This window comes from Ischnura elegans (assembly GCF_921293095.1).
Source record: "Ischnura elegans chromosome 13 unlocalized genomic scaffold, ioIscEleg1.1 SUPER_13_unloc_1, whole genome shotgun sequence".
Taxonomy (NCBI): Eukaryota; Metazoa; Arthropoda; class Insecta; order Odonata; family Coenagrionidae; genus Ischnura; species Ischnura elegans.
This window is the reverse complement of record NW_025791657.1, coordinates 4,511,222-4,532,248: the sequence shown is the minus strand read 5'-3', so window position 1 is coordinate 4,532,248 and position 21,027 is coordinate 4,511,222. Positions and strand designations below refer to the sequence as shown.

At 38.1% G+C, this 21,027-nt stretch overlaps 2 protein-coding genes across 5 annotated transcripts in view; one reads left to right on the top strand and one right to left on the bottom strand.

Moving 5' to 3' along the window:
• The window catches only part of LOC124172500, a 47,204-nt gene extending 45,065 nt beyond the window's left edge, over nt 1-2,139 (bottom strand). Inside the window, exons 1-2 of the mRNA XM_046551940.1 lie at nt 1,709-2,139; nt 1,447-1,584 (exon numbers count right to left, since the gene is read on the bottom strand). Of these exons, the coding sequence (XP_046407896.1) occupies nt 1,447-1,584; nt 1,709-1,876 (306 nt within the window). The 5' untranslated portion in view covers nt 1,877-2,139. The remainder of the gene's footprint in view (nt 1-1,446; nt 1,585-1,708) is intronic.
• A 277-nt stretch (nt 2,140-2,416) lies between these two features.
• Nucleotides 2,417-21,027, top strand: part of LOC124172318 (zinc finger protein 33B-like) — a 74,905-nt gene continuing 56,294 nt past the window's right edge. The window contains exons 1-4 of one of the 4 annotated variants that reach the window (XM_046551759.1): nt 2,426-2,516; nt 2,620-2,844; nt 2,969-3,106; nt 11,918-12,085. In XM_046551759.1, the coding sequence (XP_046407715.1) occupies nt 2,677-2,844; nt 2,969-3,106; nt 11,918-12,085 (474 nt within the window). In that variant the 5' untranslated portion in view covers nt 2,426-2,516; nt 2,620-2,676. Of the gene's footprint in view, nt 2,845-2,968; nt 3,107-11,917; nt 12,086-21,027 lie in introns of all 4 variants that reach the window. The other 3 variants (XM_046551757.1, XM_046551760.1, XM_046551761.1) reach the window with 3 other exon arrangements.

Here is a 21,027-nt window from a genome sequence, read left to right as displayed (position 1 = left end):
AAGATCAAGAATATTCTGAGATAAATGAAAACCAAGAGCAAGAAAATAAGATCAAGAAATTCATCCAAAACAAGACAAAAGAAGAGAAGAAGAAACTGGAGACCCATTAGAGAGAAAAGACTACCAGCAAATAACGAAAATTATGTATTGGATTTTGATACTAGTGAAGATGAAGCACTACTGACCTATAACGAGGCTGTCAGTTGTGAAGAGAAACAGGAATGGATGAAAGCTATAAAAGATGAAGTAGACTCATAAATGAAGAATAAAACTGGACATATCTAGACGAAAATGAAGCACGAGGAAAAAAGAACCTCACTGGTCACTGGGTTTTTTAAGTCAAATATAATGGAAAATTTAAAGCCAGACTATTGGGAAAAGGATGTTCTCAAGACAGGAAAAACATAGACTAAAAACATATTTTTAGTCCAATGGTTGACACAACCTCTTTGAGATTGTTATTTGCCATAGCAGCCAAGAGAAACTGGGAAATTCAAGCACTAGATGTGAAAACAGCATTTCTGAACGGTGAATTAGGAGAACCAATCTATATGAGAGTACCAGAAGGTTAATTATGATCAGTCAGGAAAAATCTGTCTCTTACACAAGTCACTTTACGAACTGCGACACGCACCTTGTAAATGGAACAAGAAGTTCACAACAACCCTCAATGAAGAACTTAACATGGTTCAGCTGGCGACAGACCAGTGCACATTCAATTCATAAGCTGGAGATGTGTTTCTCTAGATCAAATCAATGATGGAATAATTATGGGTAAAGAGAATGAAAAGATTAAGAAATTGTTAGAAAGTTTAAGAAAAAGTTTTGAAATAACAATTGAGTCAGAGTCAAAATCATACATTGGCATGAACATAAAAAAGAAGAAGGACAGAGTACATCACAGAAAAACTATGCACAGCTGATATTGAAGACATATGGCATGGAAAACTAAAACCAACACAGACATGTATTATACCTAATTACAAACTAGATGAATATGCTGAATTTACAGAAAAAGAAACGAAATTCTACTACTCATGAGTAGTTGAAAGTCTTTTATACTTATCCAGTAAGACAGCCAGATCTAAACTTTGCTGTAAACTTGAAAAGCAGATCAATGGAAAACCCACAGAAGTAGCCTATGTTAATATTAAGAGAACCCATATTCGTCAGCATTTCACATCCCCTATTACTATCGATCAATAATTGTATGTCAACGATTTTTTATTCTAATAGACGTGATTTTACAGTTCAACTTCGATTTGCTAGCTTTGTGCAATCACACAACACTACATTTTCTCCACTTGTAACATCAAGTGATTATTGAACTACATTATGGAGTTGCACCTTTCAAATTAATGTTAAAAACCTCTCGCACCCACCAACAAATTCTCCGAAAATCACTTTGCAGCAAGCTTCAAATGAGATAAAATGACATGCACTCACCGTCAAGTCAATGCTCGAGGACAATTTTCTCAGTTCCGCTTCCGATTTATAACATATCTTTTTGAAATCACTGAATTCCATGAGCTTTTTCAAACATAGTGGGCACACGGTGGCGGGTAAGCCATCTCCCACAGCAACCTGCGATAGCAATCAACACTGTGCGTTAAGAGATTTCGGAGGTATCCGAGAAAATACGTCCAAAACACGGAATAAAATAGGACCCATGACAAACACAACCCATAACACGATAATCGCCACTTACTTTTAAACCGACTAAATCAAGCAGGACATCCTTCACAGCAACTTTGCATTTTACATTTGAAGTGAAAATGTTGACATAATAGTCATGATTCTTCATGCAAAGCCTGCACAAGGTACTCTCGGAATCACTTTTCGACGAATCCTCGGGGCACTCGTTGACTAGAGCCATGTTTTTAATGTCAATCCTCAAATCAGTTCAATTGTCAACAAAGTCTTCAACACAGCACTGACGGAGATATCAAAATCCAACAAGGAAAATGCATTAACTCCAATTATATATGGAAATGAAGTACATTTAAATTCTCACGGAGAAGGACAAGATAACTCACAATGAAAAATTTCCAAAATTAAGCTAAATACACTGCCGCAGAGAAGACGGAGATGTTTTGCTTTCGTCTCCCATGCCCATTGTTAATATAAGATAAAGGCAAAGATTGGTTGGAGCCGAGTTTTACTAGTTGCAAATTTTACCGCGAGTGGCTCTCTTATGGAGCGACTTTCCTATTATATTTTGAATTATTACGCTATTTCCTTTCGGTCGGTTTCATTGCATTGTCGATAAAATGTGTTTTTCTTTTATAAAAATTACAATATTTCAATTATTGGCCTTCAAAATTAAATAGGAAGCCCTTGGAAGGCCTGCTCCATAAGAGAGCCTCTCGCGGTAAAATTTGTAAGTAGGACACCTAGCCTCCAGCCAATCTTTGCTATTATCTTGTATTAACCATGGGCATGCATGGGAGATGAAAGCAAACCATTCTGTCTTCTCTGCGGCAGTGTATTTAGCTTAATTTTGGAAATTTTTCATTGTGAGTTATCTTGTCCTTCTCCGTGAGAATTTAAATGTACTTCATTTCCATATATAATTGGAGTTAATGCATTTTCCTTGTTGGATTTTGATATCTCCGTCAGTGCTGTGTTGAAGACTTTGTTGACAATTGAACTGATTTGAGGATTGACATTAAAAACATGGCTCTAGTCAACGAGTGCCCCGAGGATTCGTCGAAAAGTGATTCCGAGAGTACCTTGTGCAGGCTTTGCATGAAGAATCATGACTATTATGTCAACATTTTCACTTCAAATGTAAAATGCAAAGTTGCTGTGAAGGATGTCCTGCTTGATTTAGTCGGTTTAAAAGTAAGTGGCGATTATCGTGTTATTGGTTGTGTTTGTCATGGGTCCTATTTTATTCCGTGTTTTGGACGTATTTTCTCGGATACCTCCGAAATCTCTTAACGCACAGTGTTGATTGCTATCGCAGGTTGCTGTGGGAGATGGCTTACCCGCCACCGTGTGCCCACTATGTTTGAAAAAGCTCATGGAATTCAGCGATTTCAAAAAGATTTGTTATAAATCGGACGCGGAACTGAGAAAATTGTCCTCGAGCATTGACTTGACGGTGAGTGTATTTCATTTTATCTCATTTGAAGCTTGCTGCAAAGTGAATTTCGGAGAATTTGTTGGTGGGTGCGAGAGGTTTTTAACATTAATTTGAAAGGTGCAATTCCTTAATGTAGTTCAATAATCACTTGATGCTACAAGTGAAGAAAATGTAGTGTTGTGTTACTGCACAAAGCTAGAAAATCGAACATGAACTGTAAAATCACGTCTATTAGAATAAAAAATCGTTGACATACAATTATTGATCGAGAGTAGTATGGGATGTTAAAGGCTCTCGAATATAATCGGCCAAAAAGTGAAACCGAGTCGAATTTCCCATGAGAAGTGTTTCAGTTGTAGTCCTTGTTAAGGGTCTAGTTAACCTACAGTTAGGGCCGACGACTGTTGACGTTTTGTCAGCTGGTGTAACTATGTGTTTGGAAACCATTCGTAACTAACAAAGTTGGCAATTTAAATTGACCAATGGTCAACTTGGGAGGACGATATACCCTCTAGGCTATAATATAATATAATTTTACTATCCCCAGTAGACAATATACAGAGTAGGTTATAAAATAGCCTACAATTAGTAATGTATAGGGTACGTCAAAATTTTGGCATACAAAAACAATGTTACACAGTAATTATAACAAAGAGAAAAAAAAAGAAAAAAACATAGGATACCATTGAAGGAAAAGGCACAGGAATGCAAATTAAAGGGGAAAAAAACATATCCCAGTTTCAGGTTACGATAAACAAACAATTCATTTAGGCAACTTGTCTGTCAGAAATTCACTTATTGTGTAAAAAGATTTCATTAACAAATATTTTTTCACTTTGTTTTTAAAACTAATAATACATCCAGTAGATTTGATGCTCTCTGGGAGTGAGTTGTATATTTTTGTCCCCATTGCAAATACGCTGTTGCTGGATATCTTTGACATGTGGTGTTTTGCATAGATTGCATTTTTGTTTCTAGTACCATATGCATGTATGCTGTTATTGAACTTAAGAAGATGAAGATTATTTTTTACGACTACTACAGTGCAGAAAATATACAAACTTGGGACAGTTAAGATGTTTAATTTTACAAATAGAGGTCTGCAGGGAGCGGTGTAGTGGACTCCATCATGCATCTTATCATCTTTTTCTGAATTAAGAAAACTTTGTAGGCTCACAGATGCTCCCCAAAATATTATACCATAAGACACTTTGGAGTGAAAATTGGAGTAGTAAATAGATTTTAGGGCACCTATGGAGAGAGAGTCATGCAGAAATTTTGCTTGGTAAATAACAGAATTCAGCTTAGTAGTTAAATCACTAACATGGAGGCACCAGCTGCCTGAATGCTGTATGTGTAGTCCCAAAAATTTAGTATGCGAGGTATAGGATATGTCAGAGTTATTCAGAGACAAGTTTTGTAAATTATGAGTGCTAAGTTGGTTGAAGATGAGAGCCTGAGTTTTGCTGCAGTTAAGGTTCAGTTTATTGTCATTACACCATTTCCAGATATTGTCGATTAGATGTTGGGAATCATGCAATAGGGAGTCTAAATTTTTGTTTGATAGAATAAAATTAGTATCATCTGCATATAAAATACATGTCACATTCTCAATTACGCTGATAGTTGGCAAATCATTGACAAATAACAAAAAAAGCATAGGACCTAAAATTGACCCTTGAGGTACTCCAGTAGTGATCTTGCAGGGGTCAGGTATGTATTTGTTGTTCCTCAGAGTAATTTCCACTTTTTGTGTCCTCCCTGTTAAATAGGATGTCAGCCAGCTTAGTGCAACTCCTCTGATGCCAAACTTTTAACATTTGTGATAAAGGATAGTATGATCAACCATATCAAAGGCTTTAGAAAAGTCCAAGAAAAGTGCAAGAACTTTATGTTTCATGTCCAAGGAATCAGAAATGAAACTAAAGCTATCCAGGAGTGCGGATTCAGTAGATCTGCCTTTCCGGTATCCCCATTGAGAGTTCGTCAGAAGTTTATGCTTCTCTAAGTAAGAAATTAATTGACGTAAATAAACTAATTCAAATAGTTTGGAAAGTTGTGGTAGGAGTGAAATCGGTCTGTAATTGTCCAAGTCATTGATGTCACCTTTTTTCTTAAAAATAGGGACAACTTTGCTTACTTTTAGTGCCCTAGGAAATATTCCACTACTAAGGGATTTATTAATCAAGAATATTAGAGGTTTAATGATGTGTCTGCTGCAGTCAAGGAGAACAGTTCCAGGAATACCATCACAGCCACACATATCTATAGTACTCACCGCGATTCTTTGGCAATGAAAAGAAGTTGTGACATGACAAAATGAAATAGAAAATCCCTTGCAATTAATTGCTGAATCATAAACTATGAGAAACCTGTAGACTAGGTCGTTTATCGCTTGTTAAATGTGGTGTCAAGTGCTCGAAAACGTATTATTTATATTATGCTCTTTGATATCTTGCTTATGTTTAGAAATGAACTGTTCACCCCTATGAAAAAATTGTATAAACCTGTTTCAAATTTTTGTACATTCTTATACAGTACCATGGGAACGTATAAGAATATATAAAAAGTTGAAACAGGTTTATACAATTTTTTCATAGGGGAAGGTTTAGTTCACTGATGAAAAAACACATTAGGCCATGATTATAAAAGTCATTATACTTTTTCAAAGCGCATTATGTATAAAGAATAGCTCCTCTTAGACCGTCCGCAATACAATATATTCAAAACTGGCCAAATGTTAATCTTCGATATTACAGTTTAATAATATCAATGAAGTATTTTAACAAATATATATAAAGTTAAAAAATAATTCATGATGAATTCAGGATTTTGTAGTGGTGGGCATTTGAACTTTGGTTGCTAGGGAGTTGTTGAAAGACATTTGTCATCAATCAGACATCTCGGTCTTCATCTTCAATCGCACAAAAGTGGAAGGTTTTTTTTTGCATTGGGGTGGTTTCCAAATTTTTTAATTGTCTAAATCTAAAGATTATTACTCATGGAGTAAGTATTTCACGATATTAGATTTTTAAACCATGGTATCTAATTTTTGCGATTAAATGAAAAGTGAAAATTTTCAAGCCTGTGTAATCGCAAAGGCTACATATGAATGCTGGGAAAAGCCCATGTGATGTCATTCTGGTTCAGGCTGCCACTGTGTGAGGCTGCCTGGGTGCGAGGCTATGAGCACCGCTATGATGCAGGCTGCTAGCAGGTTGCCCTTGGCTTGAATGAGGATTATAAATACCCAGTAGCGTTTTCCAAATGAGGTTAAAATTCACCATTAACATTCGTCTAGCTTAGGATTTCGAAAACCAAATAATTTTTATATTATGAATACACTAATGATGGGTAACGAATCACAATGATTGCCTTTCGTTTTTTTATGAAGGAAGTGAAATATTGCTGACAAAAAGTTTTGGAGGTGAATCAGATATGATTGATGACATATGTATTAGTGAGAGTGAGAAGGAATAGGGTAGTTTCCTTCATCGAAGAAAACGAAAGGCATTGATTGCGAATCGTTACCCACCATTAGTGTATTCATAATATACAAATTATTTGGTTTTAGAAATACCGGTTCAAACGAATGGCAAGGGCCAAATTTTATCCTCATTTGAAAAAGGCCAGATTGGTGCCTATGCGATGCCACTCCACGTGACGTCACAGGGACCTAGTTTCTACACGAGAGGATAGGAGTTATACATCGCCTGAGGTTACCAATGCATGCAAGAGGCACAGAGCTCAGGGAAACATGTCTTAATAATAATCTATGAAAACTGGCTAAGGTCGGAAAGTTTTCTTCGTTTGATAAGGTATTAATAAACCTTTTTTAAGCCAAGCGCTACCAGATAGCATGGTACTCAGCTACCCGCTAGCATCCTGCGTCATATCAGCGCTCAGAGTCTCGCCCAAGGTCACCTCACAAGGCGGGAGGGGGAACCAGAAATGCGTCACACGGACTTTTTCCCATCATTCCTACTTACGCGTCGCGTTTTTGCGCGCTTGAAATTTTTCACTTTTCCTTTAATCGCGAAAAATAGATATCGTCATTTAAAAATCTAAAAGCGTGAAATACGTACTCCAGGAATAATAATCTTTCGATTTAGGCAATAAAGAAATAGAAGGAAACCACCCTATTGGAAGATGTCGATGAGGTGGATTAACAAATAATTTATGCCTTTATAATCATGGGAGAGACAAGGGTATATCTTGTATTAAAGGTGCGGATTCTCACTTGCGTGGAGAATGTGGTAGGGAGTTAAGAGTCAGGGATGGCTAGTAGAACAAAACAAAAATGTTTCGTTGCGACCTTGAGTGAAATGAAAATGCAAGGCCTGGGTTTGGTTTCGTTCCCGCACGGAATTTAAATCACCATGGAGTTTAGTTGTGACCCAATACGAAATGGTAATCCCGGGAAGGAAACTAAATCAATTGAAACTCGGCTGCTCGTAGTTAAGTTTCGATCCCAAAAGTTGAGTGGAGGCGAATAAGAGGGAATATTTACTCATTACGTTTGACATGCGTCTACAGTCCGGCCACTGAGAGTTGTCCGATGACATGTAGAGGGGTCTAGATCGGGGCAGGGGGCAATGTTGCCAGGTAAGAAAGGGAAACTCCCACGTCACATGTAAACAAAAGGGTTTTTAGTGAAGAAAGGAGCTGGAAGGGACGACAATCGTGAAGGACCCAAAGGAAGAATCTTTTGTTTAGGCGATTCAAAGACAGGGCTTGTTTAGCAGGCTCAGGCTTGTTTCAGTACTTCATATGCGTGTGACAATGTCGTATGACTAGGCAAAGGTTTGAGGTGCATATAGGGGACAGTGATATGCTGCAAACTGTGCTGGCACAAGGTTCTAAGCCCCTCCTTCTGAACTTCCATCGGACAACTCTTTCCGGCTGGACTGTAGAGAGGTTAAATCATTGAGTTTAAAAATTGAATGGCCTGTTTACATTCACCGTTCTCCTGTTAGTGGTGAAAATATTAGTGCCCCATGCATCTTATGGCGGTAGGCCAAACCTCTACTTCATTCAACCATGCTTCGTATTCGGTGTGTGAGTCGAAACTGAATCGTTTGAAGGTGAAGCTCATGGTCCCTCCAGTGCGAAACATTTTATTTGTTTCGTTTCATTTTTAGATTTTGCTCTCTGGAACAAAACTGTTGAAATCTTACTGGTTTCGACTTTCGTTTCGTTTTGTTTCACTTGCCATCCCTTGTTACATAGCACAGACGTTCTTAAGTCATTTCATATATTGTCATTGATAAGTCTGTTCTTTTTTAAAATACGGTGTTAATATAAAAAATTGTGTGGCGGGCAATGCAGATTCCATTCAGGGCCCCAGGTTGTTAAAAATTTCTCTTACTTTTTGAGCCATCAAGAGGGATTCTTTCCATATGATACCCACATCATTGGAGACTGGATATTGAATCCGTGAACATTTGATGTTACCTTTCAGAAATAACAGTTTTCTGACTTTTTGTCAGAAAAACTTAAATGGTAAATTTTTGAAGGCTCAAAAACTAATTGAAATGGTTATCGGATTGCTCAAAGGGTGATTCAGAAGACTTAGGGTGTGATTCATAGATGGCACTTTAGGCTAAAGTGTACTTAAGCCGGGCTAAAGTGTACTTTCTCCGTTTCATAAACACCACTTTACCAGAATAATTGCCAAATCATCACTTTACAGTGAATTCCCCAACCGGAGCTCACTTTAGGGCTGAAGTGTCCTATACAGTTGAATAAATATGGCTGCACCAGCTGTTGTTGAAGTTGAAATATGAAGACATTTGCATTACGTAAATGAATAGGAATTAATTTTTTGGTGAGAACGCAGCAGCAGACAGGCACGTATCAAGAAATAACCATACATGTAATGTGTCTCTTCCCTGAGTCAGTATTGATGGAGATGACCCATTACTTCTGCAGTTGAACTCAATCGGTCGTTATGCTACCTAGGACATTTTTATGATTATTTGATAATTACAGCACAGTAAGTGGTTGAATAGGTTGGCATACTTTGTGTTGATTTTGTATACAAGCTAATTATGATCTTAGGTTATTTATGTGTTTATATTCTAGAATTCCCCTACTTGAAATGATAGCAAAATTCTGTTTATATTGGCATCGATGGTCTTAGTTAGCAAAGACTTGATTTTCATGTCATTTGGCCAGCAAAATGCTAGTTTCTATATATTGCATTGTATTTTAAGCGTTTTCATTCCATAATTGCTTAATTTACTCTTTCCACATGCCTCCATATCACCTTTAACACGTTGCGTACGGATGGCGAGAATTCTCGCCATTGTTTTCCCAAACGTTCCGGACGGATGACGAAGATTCTCGTCGTTTAGGTGCCACAACCTAAACAATTTTAAAGGGTACAATACGTAATCATTAGTACGTTTTCAGTTGTTGTTCGTTATTCATAATGAATTGATACATCATAACGTTTGATTGGGTAAAGTTATATTCTAAGTTTAGGTTATAACTTTACCCAATCAAGGCTTTTTAACCATGTTTGAACCTAAGGCATTACGCCCTAATAGGCACATATTTCCAGAATCGGTGTTCCTAGGAATTTAAATACCCCCGTGCGCAACATGTTAACATTTTCCTGTTTCTGTCATTTTGAAACAAGAGAGTTTTTGTTACATTTTTCAAGTATGCATTTGAATGTTTACAATGACAATATAGCATCTTTTCATGAAAGGTAGGAATAAAGAAGTAAAACATACCTTCCTTCATGGTCATATAATCTGCAGCAGAGCAATATTTTCTTGAGGTTGAAGGATTGTTATGAAACTGTCTTTACAGTGTGTCGCAGACTTCTTTGGACTTTTTTACTACAAAATTCGTGAATGGATATTTGGTGTTAGGTATTCACATATGTAGAGGTATCATTGGAAGTAGACACAGATATATTTATTGATATAAATCCATTCTCACATTCACCATGTTTCATTGCATGGTCATGCATTCATTCGTTTTGATAGGTAGTCTTGAGTGTCCATTTCTCTCGTATATACAGCCCCGTACATCAACATTCCAAGAATTTAAATATTGGTAAGCATAAAAGAATTCAATCCGCACCCATACCTCCTTCAAAATATGCATCCACCTGAGACAACCACTGATTGGTAAATCTTCAAATTAATTGCAACACTTTCAAGATAAAGCAAGAGAATTTCACTATTTCATCCACCTTCAATGAACTTATACAATCAAACTTAATCCATCCATAACTATACAATCTTATCATAAAGAATTCATTGAATCTCTTCGTACAAATTTTACATCACTTTGATTAAAAATGCTACAAGCACCGTATTAAAAAATATTGTCACTGATTTTTCTCTATTAGTTTCTTCATCAACTCTATTGCTCTTCTTTACAATTCCATTTTCTCCCCGTGACTTTGCCAATTCTCTTTTTCCATTCAATTCAATTCCAATCTATTTTTATCTCTCCTCTTTTGCCTTTTCTCTTTCTTCCCTCTCTTTTTCGTGCTCCCACCTATTATTATTTTCCCTTTCCTGGTTGATATTTTTAATGAAGTCCTCGATTGTTACCTTGACTCGCCTCTTCTTTGGAATCGATAGGGAAAAATGAATAGATAGAGATTACCATAGGAAATGATGTTACCTTATCCTTAGGGATGTTTGAGCTAATTAATTCAATGAACTTAAGTATCGTTACAGTTGACACGCTTTTAAAATTAAAAATCATCAATCACTAAAACGCTTAAGTCATTGGCACTGCTTGAAATATTTCATCGTTTTTATTCACTAGCTTTCTGCAGATTGTGACGGCCCTGCACAGCATGGTGGCTCAGGGCCATCGTTCGTGGCTATGGCGGGTGGATTGAATCAAAAATGAATTGAAGAAATCTCTTCATGACCTCCCTCATATTCTCTCCCTGGGCCATCATATATTTTGCAGTGGAAGTGCCCACGTAAAGGCCTTCCATGTCTCCAAGGCTGTTGTTATGTAGCCTGAATGTGGTCTTCGTATACAGAGGATTCCTCTGCTCAATTTTGTTTCAGTCTTTTGCATAGTTTTTGAGAGATTTAGTGACAGATAGACACCACTCTATTGGATTTAACACTAGAACCGTGGAGAGGACTTTTTTGTCCCATTGCCCTTTGCAAATGTTTGCCATTCATGTTCTAGCAGTTTGATCCTTTTGAAATTTACTGACTATTACTCATTTTTTATGCTCTTTCAAATGTTTATATCGAAAATATTGTACGATGTTTGGTTCGCAAGAAAAGCGACGATTTACCTAGAACCGCGGGATGGGACTTATTTGTCCCATATGGGGAAAAAAACAATTTCAGTTTTTTTTGTACACTTATTTTGTATGTAGCATAATAACAGTTTATTACGAAGGGGATCGATGCACAAATATCGTTATTCTGCCAGTTAGAAGCGCAGAAGGGAATAATCTGTGCACTGCGCCGACTGCCTACTCACACAGTGCCGGCCGAGTCATCTCTGCCCTCAACACTTTTGCTGTGAAAATAAGTTTCCTGTATTCCTAGTTATACTTAATAAAACGTTTTAAATATTACCTAAACAAGTGTTTTGTTCACACTAGCCACAAAAAACCGTCAAGTATACTTAAACATGACAGCATCAACGTATTTTGTCAATGGGACAAAAAAGTCCCATGCCTCGGTTTTGGTGGGGTTGGAAAGTTCAGCAGTTCTAGTGTTAATAGAATAGATTAGATTTCACAAATCATGTTCTGTTTAGAGTAAGAGCATCACTAATTTGTTGATTATGAGGAAGGTGAGTTGTTTATCATTGTTACTTTCTCTGCAGAGCATCAAAGAAGAGGGGTCAGCGGATGACGAGTCGGGGTTTTCTCCTGAGACAAGTGACAGCATTCAAAATGTGAGTTTAGGCACTTCACAGAATGCACGCGCTGTCAATATGACTGAAATATACATTCCTGTGCCAGACTGTCAACTCCCAAATGCCAATATGCTGGTAAGTTTAATTGTCATCCACGGTGAAACCCAAGTAAAACAACTCAGTGTTACAAATTTCTTCAAAAAATTGTTCAAAGTTGTGTGACGAGAGTGAGTTTTCCCAGATAAAAAAATATCTCACTTCTGTGGAAAATCACTCACAATTGTATGGCCTTAAGTTCTCCGACCAATATGAAATGCCTAACCATGCTATTCTATTTTCAATGAAGTTAGTTTAGTTGTACAGCAGAGCTGATATTGTAACAGAAGTGCTGTGCATCCCCTTGAGTAGGCCTATGATGAACTGTCTCAACTGTATTGTCATGCCAATAGTGATAGGTAAAACATGGCTTCGGCTCATGATTACTCTGCATTTCTTCAAAAAAATCTTCCTGCTTTACTATGATTAACACATTGCGGACCGAGTATTTAATTCCAATCTCATCGGGTAGGACCGGGACCGGTAGGCATTTAAATGAGCTTTCACCTAAATGACACTGATGCACGAAAACCCTCCATATTTAATTTTTAATGTATTTTAATAAATTTTGAAGGGTTTTACTCACTAGAGATTGTTAGTACTTAGTTTTTGTATGGTATTTGGTGAAACATGCTCCTTTGTGCAGGGGAACCTTGGAGAATCCACAGATATACCAAGTTTCCTTCCTTAGTTTATTAGCAGAGCAAACTCGACACATCAGTGATGGATATTTCTTCTTCCCATACCCCACTATCTTCTCTAGAGTGTGTTCCATCATTTTCCCTGCTAGCCTTGCCAGGATATCCTGCCGAGGCACTCGCTGAGTTGGCCTTTTTATCTCGCTGTCCTTGTCATCATCAGTGGTCGACACACTTCTTCCCTCCTCACATATAGCCCACCCCTTGGCTACTTCCAAATTAAATTTTTTGAAGGTCACCTGTGTAGAAGTGTTCAACGTTTTGTAAACCACAAAATAATTAAATAGGGCACAGTTGATCAACCACAACACTACTTTTTGTCCACTTCATAGTTTTTCTTAGTACTGAAAAGTAAGCGAAGTACATATCAGCTTTTTCTACTCCTCCCATGTACTTATTGTACTCCAAAATACTAATTGTTTTCTTCTGTATCTGTCCCCTCCATCTGTTTCGCTTTCTTTCGCCCATACTCGAGTTACGGACTGTGGAAATCATCCTCACCTCCCTCTTGTCCTTCTGCGCAAGCAGCAGAACTTCCCCCCTTTTACAGAACGTGTAGTCACCTTTCTTCATACTTTTTATTTCATGCCTAAATTCAGTGGGAAGCCCCCTGTTCGCACTAATGGTTCCACAAACTCGAGTGTGTTTCGCTGGAAGATTTTCAGCTATTTGTACGCTATTGTAATAATTATCTTGGAACACATGATGCCAACGGTGTAAATACAGATCTATAAGGGTCAATATGGTTTCCTCTAATTTTTTTTCTTCAGCTGTGTATATTTCTATGTTGCAAATGTATAATTACTTTCACCCTCACCCACCATTGGCACCAATAATTCGCACCAGCCTCGGTTGTGGTGGGGAAAAGTCCTCACCTGCCAAACCGTAGGTCGTGGGTTCGAATCCCACCTGGGTAGGTGGTCCCAATCCAGGGCATGGATATTTGTGTTGCGTATTGTTTATCCTCCGTTGTAAAGGCCTTATAGTGCTATTTACGGGGAAGTTGGAAATAAATTTTTTTAAATAATAATAATACTTCACCAATTTTCCTGGATTGTATTTTCTAAATCTCACTCTTCCCCTCCGAGGTATTACTCCCTCGTCTAGGGAAAGATCACGTTTAGGCATATACACAGTTTTAAATTTTTCTAAGAAATATGATAGTGTTGGTCTAATTTTATGTAACCTATCGGAAGATTCAGAATTTGATTTGTTATCACTGAAATGCCAAGAATTCCAAATTTGTTCAAATCTGTTCCTGCTGAGCAAATTAGGTGTTACTAAAAAAATTGCTAATAATAGGTGTATTGGTAAATTCATCAGTGCTCCAATATTCCTTGAATGAGTCTTTCCTGACTTTTCCAATCAAAATTATAATTGCTACCGTTACATTTTTCCACTTCCCTTCGACAGATACAAGTTTTCTTCGAAGACTTGTATCTGCCTTTGTTCGACATTCGATACTAATTGGTCTCATTGCACATCATTTCAATAAGATCATCCCCAAAAAACATTTTTACCACTTCTAAAACACATTCACAATTATCAGGGGCATTGATGAATCCTGCCTCTCCCTGAAAATCTTCCAAACTTCTTGGAAGGTCAATTTTATTCCATGTCACCGAGGTGTCTTTCACTAAGCTACCATCGCTATCATTGGCATCCGAGTCACTATCATCAGTGTAAACTAACTGTGCAGCTTTTCTTTTAGGTTGTCTTCCACCAGTTTCAAAACCAATTTCACTATCTGAGCTCTCACACTCGTCTACACAATCATCTGGCATCTCTGATAATGCATCAACACAAAGTTCTTCGTATATATCCTTCTCTGTCATTTGGCAAACACCACCACTAGTTGATGCCATCACTATAGATAAGGTCTTATTGCTATTGGAGTAATTTTTCAGTAGACAAGATATGCAGGAATTATTGCTGAAAATTAATGAAATTTATGTAGATTATGTGTGCAAGCACTTTCATAGGGTCAACGCACACCAACTTTCATCCAAGGAAATGATTCCTCACTAAACTACGTGACTTCAGATCTCTATCGAAGAGAGTAAAGCACACAAGAACATCCCAAAGGAGACTGATATGCATTCTAAGCAAAGGGAAACATTACAGACAAACAAAGATAAGTTATGTGTAATATTTCTAAACCTGCCACATAAGCGGCGGTGAAATATACAAGAATTGCCTAACACCTAGTACCATGAGCCTCGGTATAATTGCCATAAGAATTAAAGAACCTGGATTGCATAGTGGCCTGCGCAGTGGCCCGGAAAGCCTAAGGTACGTGGTTTGATTCCTGGTCCAGGGGATTTTTTTCTCATGGCAATTCTTGTATATTACACCGCCGTTCACGAGGCAGGTTTAGAAATATTACACATACCGCTTTGAGCGGCTTTAGCACAGGTTTGAGGCTCTCAACCGGTTGTGGCTTCTTAGAAGTCCTTTCTCCCTCGCGTTGCCTCTTTGATGGACTGCAAGGGCCTAACACTTAGTACCATGAGCCTCAGTATAATTGCCATGGGAATTAAAGAACCTGAGTAGCGTAGCGGTCTGCGTAGTGGCCCGGAAAGCCAAAGGTCCGTGGTTTGATTCCCAGTCCTGGGAAATTTTTTCTCATGGCAATTCTTGTATAAAAGATAAGTTAGTTGTGACCATCTGGTCCTTTTCGATCAAGGACCGAAAGATAGGGTCCCACTGGGATGACCCTCATATTCCTTGACCCTCGAGACTCGTTGATGTGTTTACGTTGAGCGCTGAAGAGAGGATGTCTTATGAGAATCCAGACCATGGCACATTTGAAAGACAGCCGAAAATATGCACCCAGAGGTGAAATAAGCATTATTTACTCTGCGCCACCATGCATTAGGCGATGAGAGAATTACCGACAATAGATTTTGTGTTACAGCCAATTGAAAAGGACCGAAAAATCCGACCAAAATTATTCCTCATTAGCTAAAATATTATAATTCATAATTTCAGAACATTGTAGAATTTATAGATTTACTGTCATTGAAAAATGTATGTTTAATCAAGTTTTTTCTCATGTTATGGCTTAGTGAAATTTTATTCCTACACATTAGTAATCTCTAAAAGTGAATTAACGCTCATTTAAAAATACTAATAAATTTATAATTTGAATGGTAAAACTAATCTAAATCAATGAAGGCATATTCTCAAATACACCAGAAGCAAATGCAAACATAAGATACTTGTATTAAAATAAGCAAAGTAAGTTTTATTATCATACGTGAAAACACGGAAATCTCCGTGGCCGGTCCTCAGCATTCGGCACGCTAAACATGGAGATCTCCGTGATATGTCCGCAACGTGTTTTGGGACTTACGAAAACTCTCATGTTACCTCTGGGAATAGGTAAGAAAAACACAATCAAGTGCTTTCATGAAGTAATTGACTTTATAAAACATTAACCTACTTGGATTTTCAATCTCTGTGCCACATGTATCAACTGTATTTATGCCTATGGATGTGATATAGTCCCTAGAAAAGTCAGCCTATGACACAAAAATTTTAAAAATGCCCTCCCTGAAATACACGTCTCACGTAACACTTTTTATATTGACATAAATTATGAGTGTTGGACCACAAGTAAGGTTCCCATATTTTTTTACAAATAGAAAACTTTGTTAATTGTTAATAATTTTCACACTGAAGAAAAGCTTACACTTTTGCCTATATTTCAACGTAGTCTCCTTTTTTTTGACACACCAACTTGTTGAGGAAGCATGTGACCTCCGCTTGGGCTTCATTGTCGCTCTTGAAGCGTTTGTCACCTGAGTATTTTGTTTTGGGGGTGTAATGGAACACTCACCTTTCATCTCCCGTGATGATAGACTCCAACAACTTTTCCTTGTTGCCTTGCCCTCACATTGTTAGTTATTAAATAGTGCAGATGCTCAAATTTTTTTTCCCTGAAGTTTTATCAGAGAGTCGAATCTCATGAGTCTTTTGGCCAGCTTGAGGGGTCTCAAGTAAAGTACAAGTTTTTATTATCTAAAGATATTATTATTTTTTTAAAATATATTTTCACGGCATTTTTGCTGGTTTTAGGCAAGGTATGGGTATCACCAAGTACTCTCGTCTCTTTACTCTGCATTGAAAAATTTTCTGACAACCCGGCAAGTATTTAAAACTGCTGCTTTTTGTATTGTAATGTACAAGTTTTTCGGCAGTCCAATAATTTGAAGACGTAGATGGATTGAATGAGGTACTAATCCTGTGGCAGGGATAATGATTGGTATTATGTGTACTTTATCTCATTTCCACTATCTCTTGATTTCATTTTTAAGTTCTACATATTTTTCCATTTTGTTGGTGTAGGCTGTAGTGATATTATGCAAATTAGGTACGGCAATGTCTATCAAGTACATTTCATTGTGAGTTTTATCATGCACTATTAAGATGAGGTCTTTTGCTATGAACTGTTTTATCGGTAATAATTGAAAGGTCATAATAAATCTTGCAGTGATCGTTTTCAAGGATGGTTTTAGGTTTGTACTTATGATAGGGAACTCCATTTTCTATGAGTTTATACTTCAGAGCTAATTTCTGGTGGATGATGTTGCATATTTGATTGTGACGGTGCAGGTAGTCTTTTCGGGATAAGTTAGTGTATCCACTTGTGATGTGCTGTATCGTCTCAGAGGCACTATCACATTTGCTGCATCTGTCATCCAATAAATTTGGGTTTTTAATTATATATTTTTCATAATTTTTATCTATTTTATTATCATTTTAATTATTATTATTATTCATAATAATAATAATTAAAATAATAATGATACAAAAGGAAAAAGAATAGTTAGGTGAGGTGGGGTAAGTGCGACTGCGGGGTAAGTGCGACCCCCCTTCAGGAAAATCGTATTTCCGTTCTCGAAGCAGGTGGCGGTCGTGTAACATATTCTACACATAGTAATGAAACCGGAGCCAACGACTTTGTAATACTTATCCCTTAATTTCTCGTTCCACATGCTTAGGAAATATACCCGTCCGTTCATCTCGTAGTCTTAGTTGGTTGTGAGAAGAGGCTATGCCGCAGTTCCGTCTGAATCAATGCATCGGAGGTGTTAGGTAAGAAGTATATCTTGTTTTCTCTTCTTCATGGATTGGTTTTCCTTGCTTTACTTTAAATTTAGGAACTCGGGTCATTATATTTAGTTTGGATGGGGGGTCGCACTTTCCCCGTCGTAACCATCCATTCCTACCTTCCGGGGCAAGTGCGACCCCGTTGCCTGGGGTAAGTGCGACCCCCTGTCGCACTTACCCCAGGCTACGAGGTTGAAGTATGGATTGAATTTTTAGTTTCTGACTAACAGTTCTTGCGTTAAACTTTTAGTTTCTGTCTGGCAGTTCTTGCGTTAAGCTTTCTTAAATAAATGTTGCAAAACACCGAAGTTTATAAAACTAGGTCTTTAAATTAGAGTCCTCCCATCAAATTTTATTTTGAAGGTTTATCTGATAAAGATAGCTTACTTCAGTTTGTTGATTGATTATGATAGGGCATTGGATATCATGTCTTCTGACCAGAACGATGTAGACGACATGGTATTAATGCCTGAAACAAGATAGCATGAGTCGAAAAAGCTTAAAAAATTCGGTGACTAACATTCAAAGTGGAGGGATTGGATTCTGGCTAGATTCAGCAGCAAAAAGTCAGTTGCTCACTATGTAGGGAAAATTCTGGAGATTAATGAATTAGGTGATGCCGTGGCTTTCTTTTTGAGGGCATTTTTTGGAACTGAATTAAGTTTCACCTGTCCACGGAATGAGGATTCCAGCGAAATACCTAGGGAAGATCTCTTCTTCTTCTTCATCCTAGAGTTTGTCCCGCGCTGTTGCAGGGTCCGCTGTTCTGTAAAGTCTTCTCCACTTGGCTCGATCCAGGGCGTCTACTGGCGTGGCGTTGATGGTCTTCATGTCCGCCTTAATTTTGTCGAGCCAGCGCATCTTTGGTCGTCCTCGTGGTCGGCGTCCTTCAGTACTCAGCCACATTGCTGTTTTGGCCACGGAGTTCTCATCACTACGCACCACATGCCCATACCACCGCAGTCGAGCCTCCCGCATCTTGTCTGTGATCGGTGCAACTCCCATTCTTTTCCGAATGTCTTCATTCCTGATGTGATCCAGGCGGGAGATGCCTAGGATCCATCGCAGCATCCTCATTTCCATGACATGCATGACATGTTCTTGATTTGCTGTGGCTGGCCAACATTCTGCTCCATATAGGGCCACTGGGCGGACTACGGTCTTGTATACTTTGGCCCTGAATCGTTCGGGCATTCGACGGTCGCACAATACGCCAGTCACTTGGCACCATTTCAGCCACGTTACATTAATTTGAGCTCGTGTGTTGGCGGTTGTGTTTCCATCGTTGCTGATTACAGAGCCCAAATATTTAAACTCCTCGACCTTTTCAAGGTCCTCGCCGTCGATGCTGATCGTGCCATCGGTTTGAGGTCCACACTCCATGTACTCAGTCTTCTTGGTGTTTAATCGCAACCCATAGTTGTCGAGTCGTACCTTCCATAGTTGAGTTCGCTGCTGTAATTCGGGTCTGGTGGTGCTGGCAAGGAAGACATCATCGGCGAACAGTAGTGACCAAGGATGTGATTCTTGGAGACAGGCCGTGAGTGTGTCCATGCAGAGGATGAAAAGGAGCGGAGAGAGGGCCGATCCTTGGTGGACGCCAACAGTGATTGAGAAAGACGGTGATATTCCTGATGGGCAACGGACGGAGCTGGTGACGTTGGTGTAGAGAAGGTTCACCCATGACACGTAGACTTCAGGGACGTCGTGAGATCTGAGGGCATGCCAGATAAGGTCGTGTGGCACGCGATCGAAGGCCTTCTCCAGATCAAGGAAAGACATATGCACTGGCTTGTTCTTCTCTCGGTGCCTCTCCAAGAGCAGCCTAGCTGCGTGTATTGCGTCTGTTGTGCCACTCCCCTTTACAAATCCACACTGGTTGGGTGCGATGTGAACAATGTGTCTGAGCCTAGCATCAATCACTCTTTTGAATATTTTCATGGCGTGGCATAAAAGCCGGATCGGGCGGTAGTTGGAGCATTCTGCGACGTCGCCTTAACCCTTCCAGATGGGCACAGACACAGGGAAGATGTTGTAAAAATATTGCCGAAGCCCTCTGTCGGCCGTCAAGGAAAGTTAACGTTTTGCCTATCTTTCTCGGGGTAAAACTTAAAATAAACAAATAAATATTCAATGTTCAATTGGTTGAAGACCATGAGTTTTTCTTCATTTTGCTTTTTTATATTAATAACGTAAATTACATTAGAGAAGAAATTCTTTGTTCATTACAATCTAGTTTGTATTCAGATTTGTTGTCATATGCAAGATTTATAATTTTTTATTTTATTTATTTAATCAGCTTTTATGCACACTAGATATTTTAAATACACTTTTGAATTAATGTGTAACAGTTGAATACTGTTACTATCATTAAAAAAGCACATTAAACAACAATTCCATACTTTGCCATAATTAACCAAAAACGCGAAAATAATCTACTTACATTACCGGAGATAAAAGTTGATTTCTCAAGAATGGTTAAACATAATTTGGTACTTTAAAAAGCAATGTACAGCTGACTTTCTGGGCAAATCGCACTTACCCCATGGGCCGCGTAATGCGTAAATATATTGCACATTAGCCATGGGACGCACTTGCCCCATGTACGGGGTAAGTGCGATCCCTCTACAAGATTGTAAGTAAAAATTTATAAAAATTACCACTTTACAGAGAGAGGATTTTTAATCTAATTATCATTTTCAGTGATTCACATACATATTATACATTGAATCTCCGGTTTTTAGCTAGCCTAGAAAATTTTCCTAAGCTAGTTAAAGTTGATGTATGCTATTTAGGGGTCGCACTTACCCCACCTTACCTTAATATCGATTTAAGGGCTTTAGGAAAGTATGAGATTCCGCGATGTTATACGCAAAAGGGTTGTAGGCAATTGAAAGTTGTTGTACCTAAACTGTTTAATAATTTGAAGAGCGAATATAAAGAGTTAAAATCGTTGAGTGAAGTAAAAAGAAAAATTAAGACATGGATATTGACTGGTTGTTGATAATGGAATTTAAGAGTATTTTATATAATGATATGCTTATTTTCTATTAAGAATGTTTTTTTTTAATGTTTAATTTGTTTGTTAATGAAATTGTTAATTTAGTAATTTTTACAAGACACAAATTGTAATGCTTAAGTTGGCACCTGCTGACAAGCCAATTTCGG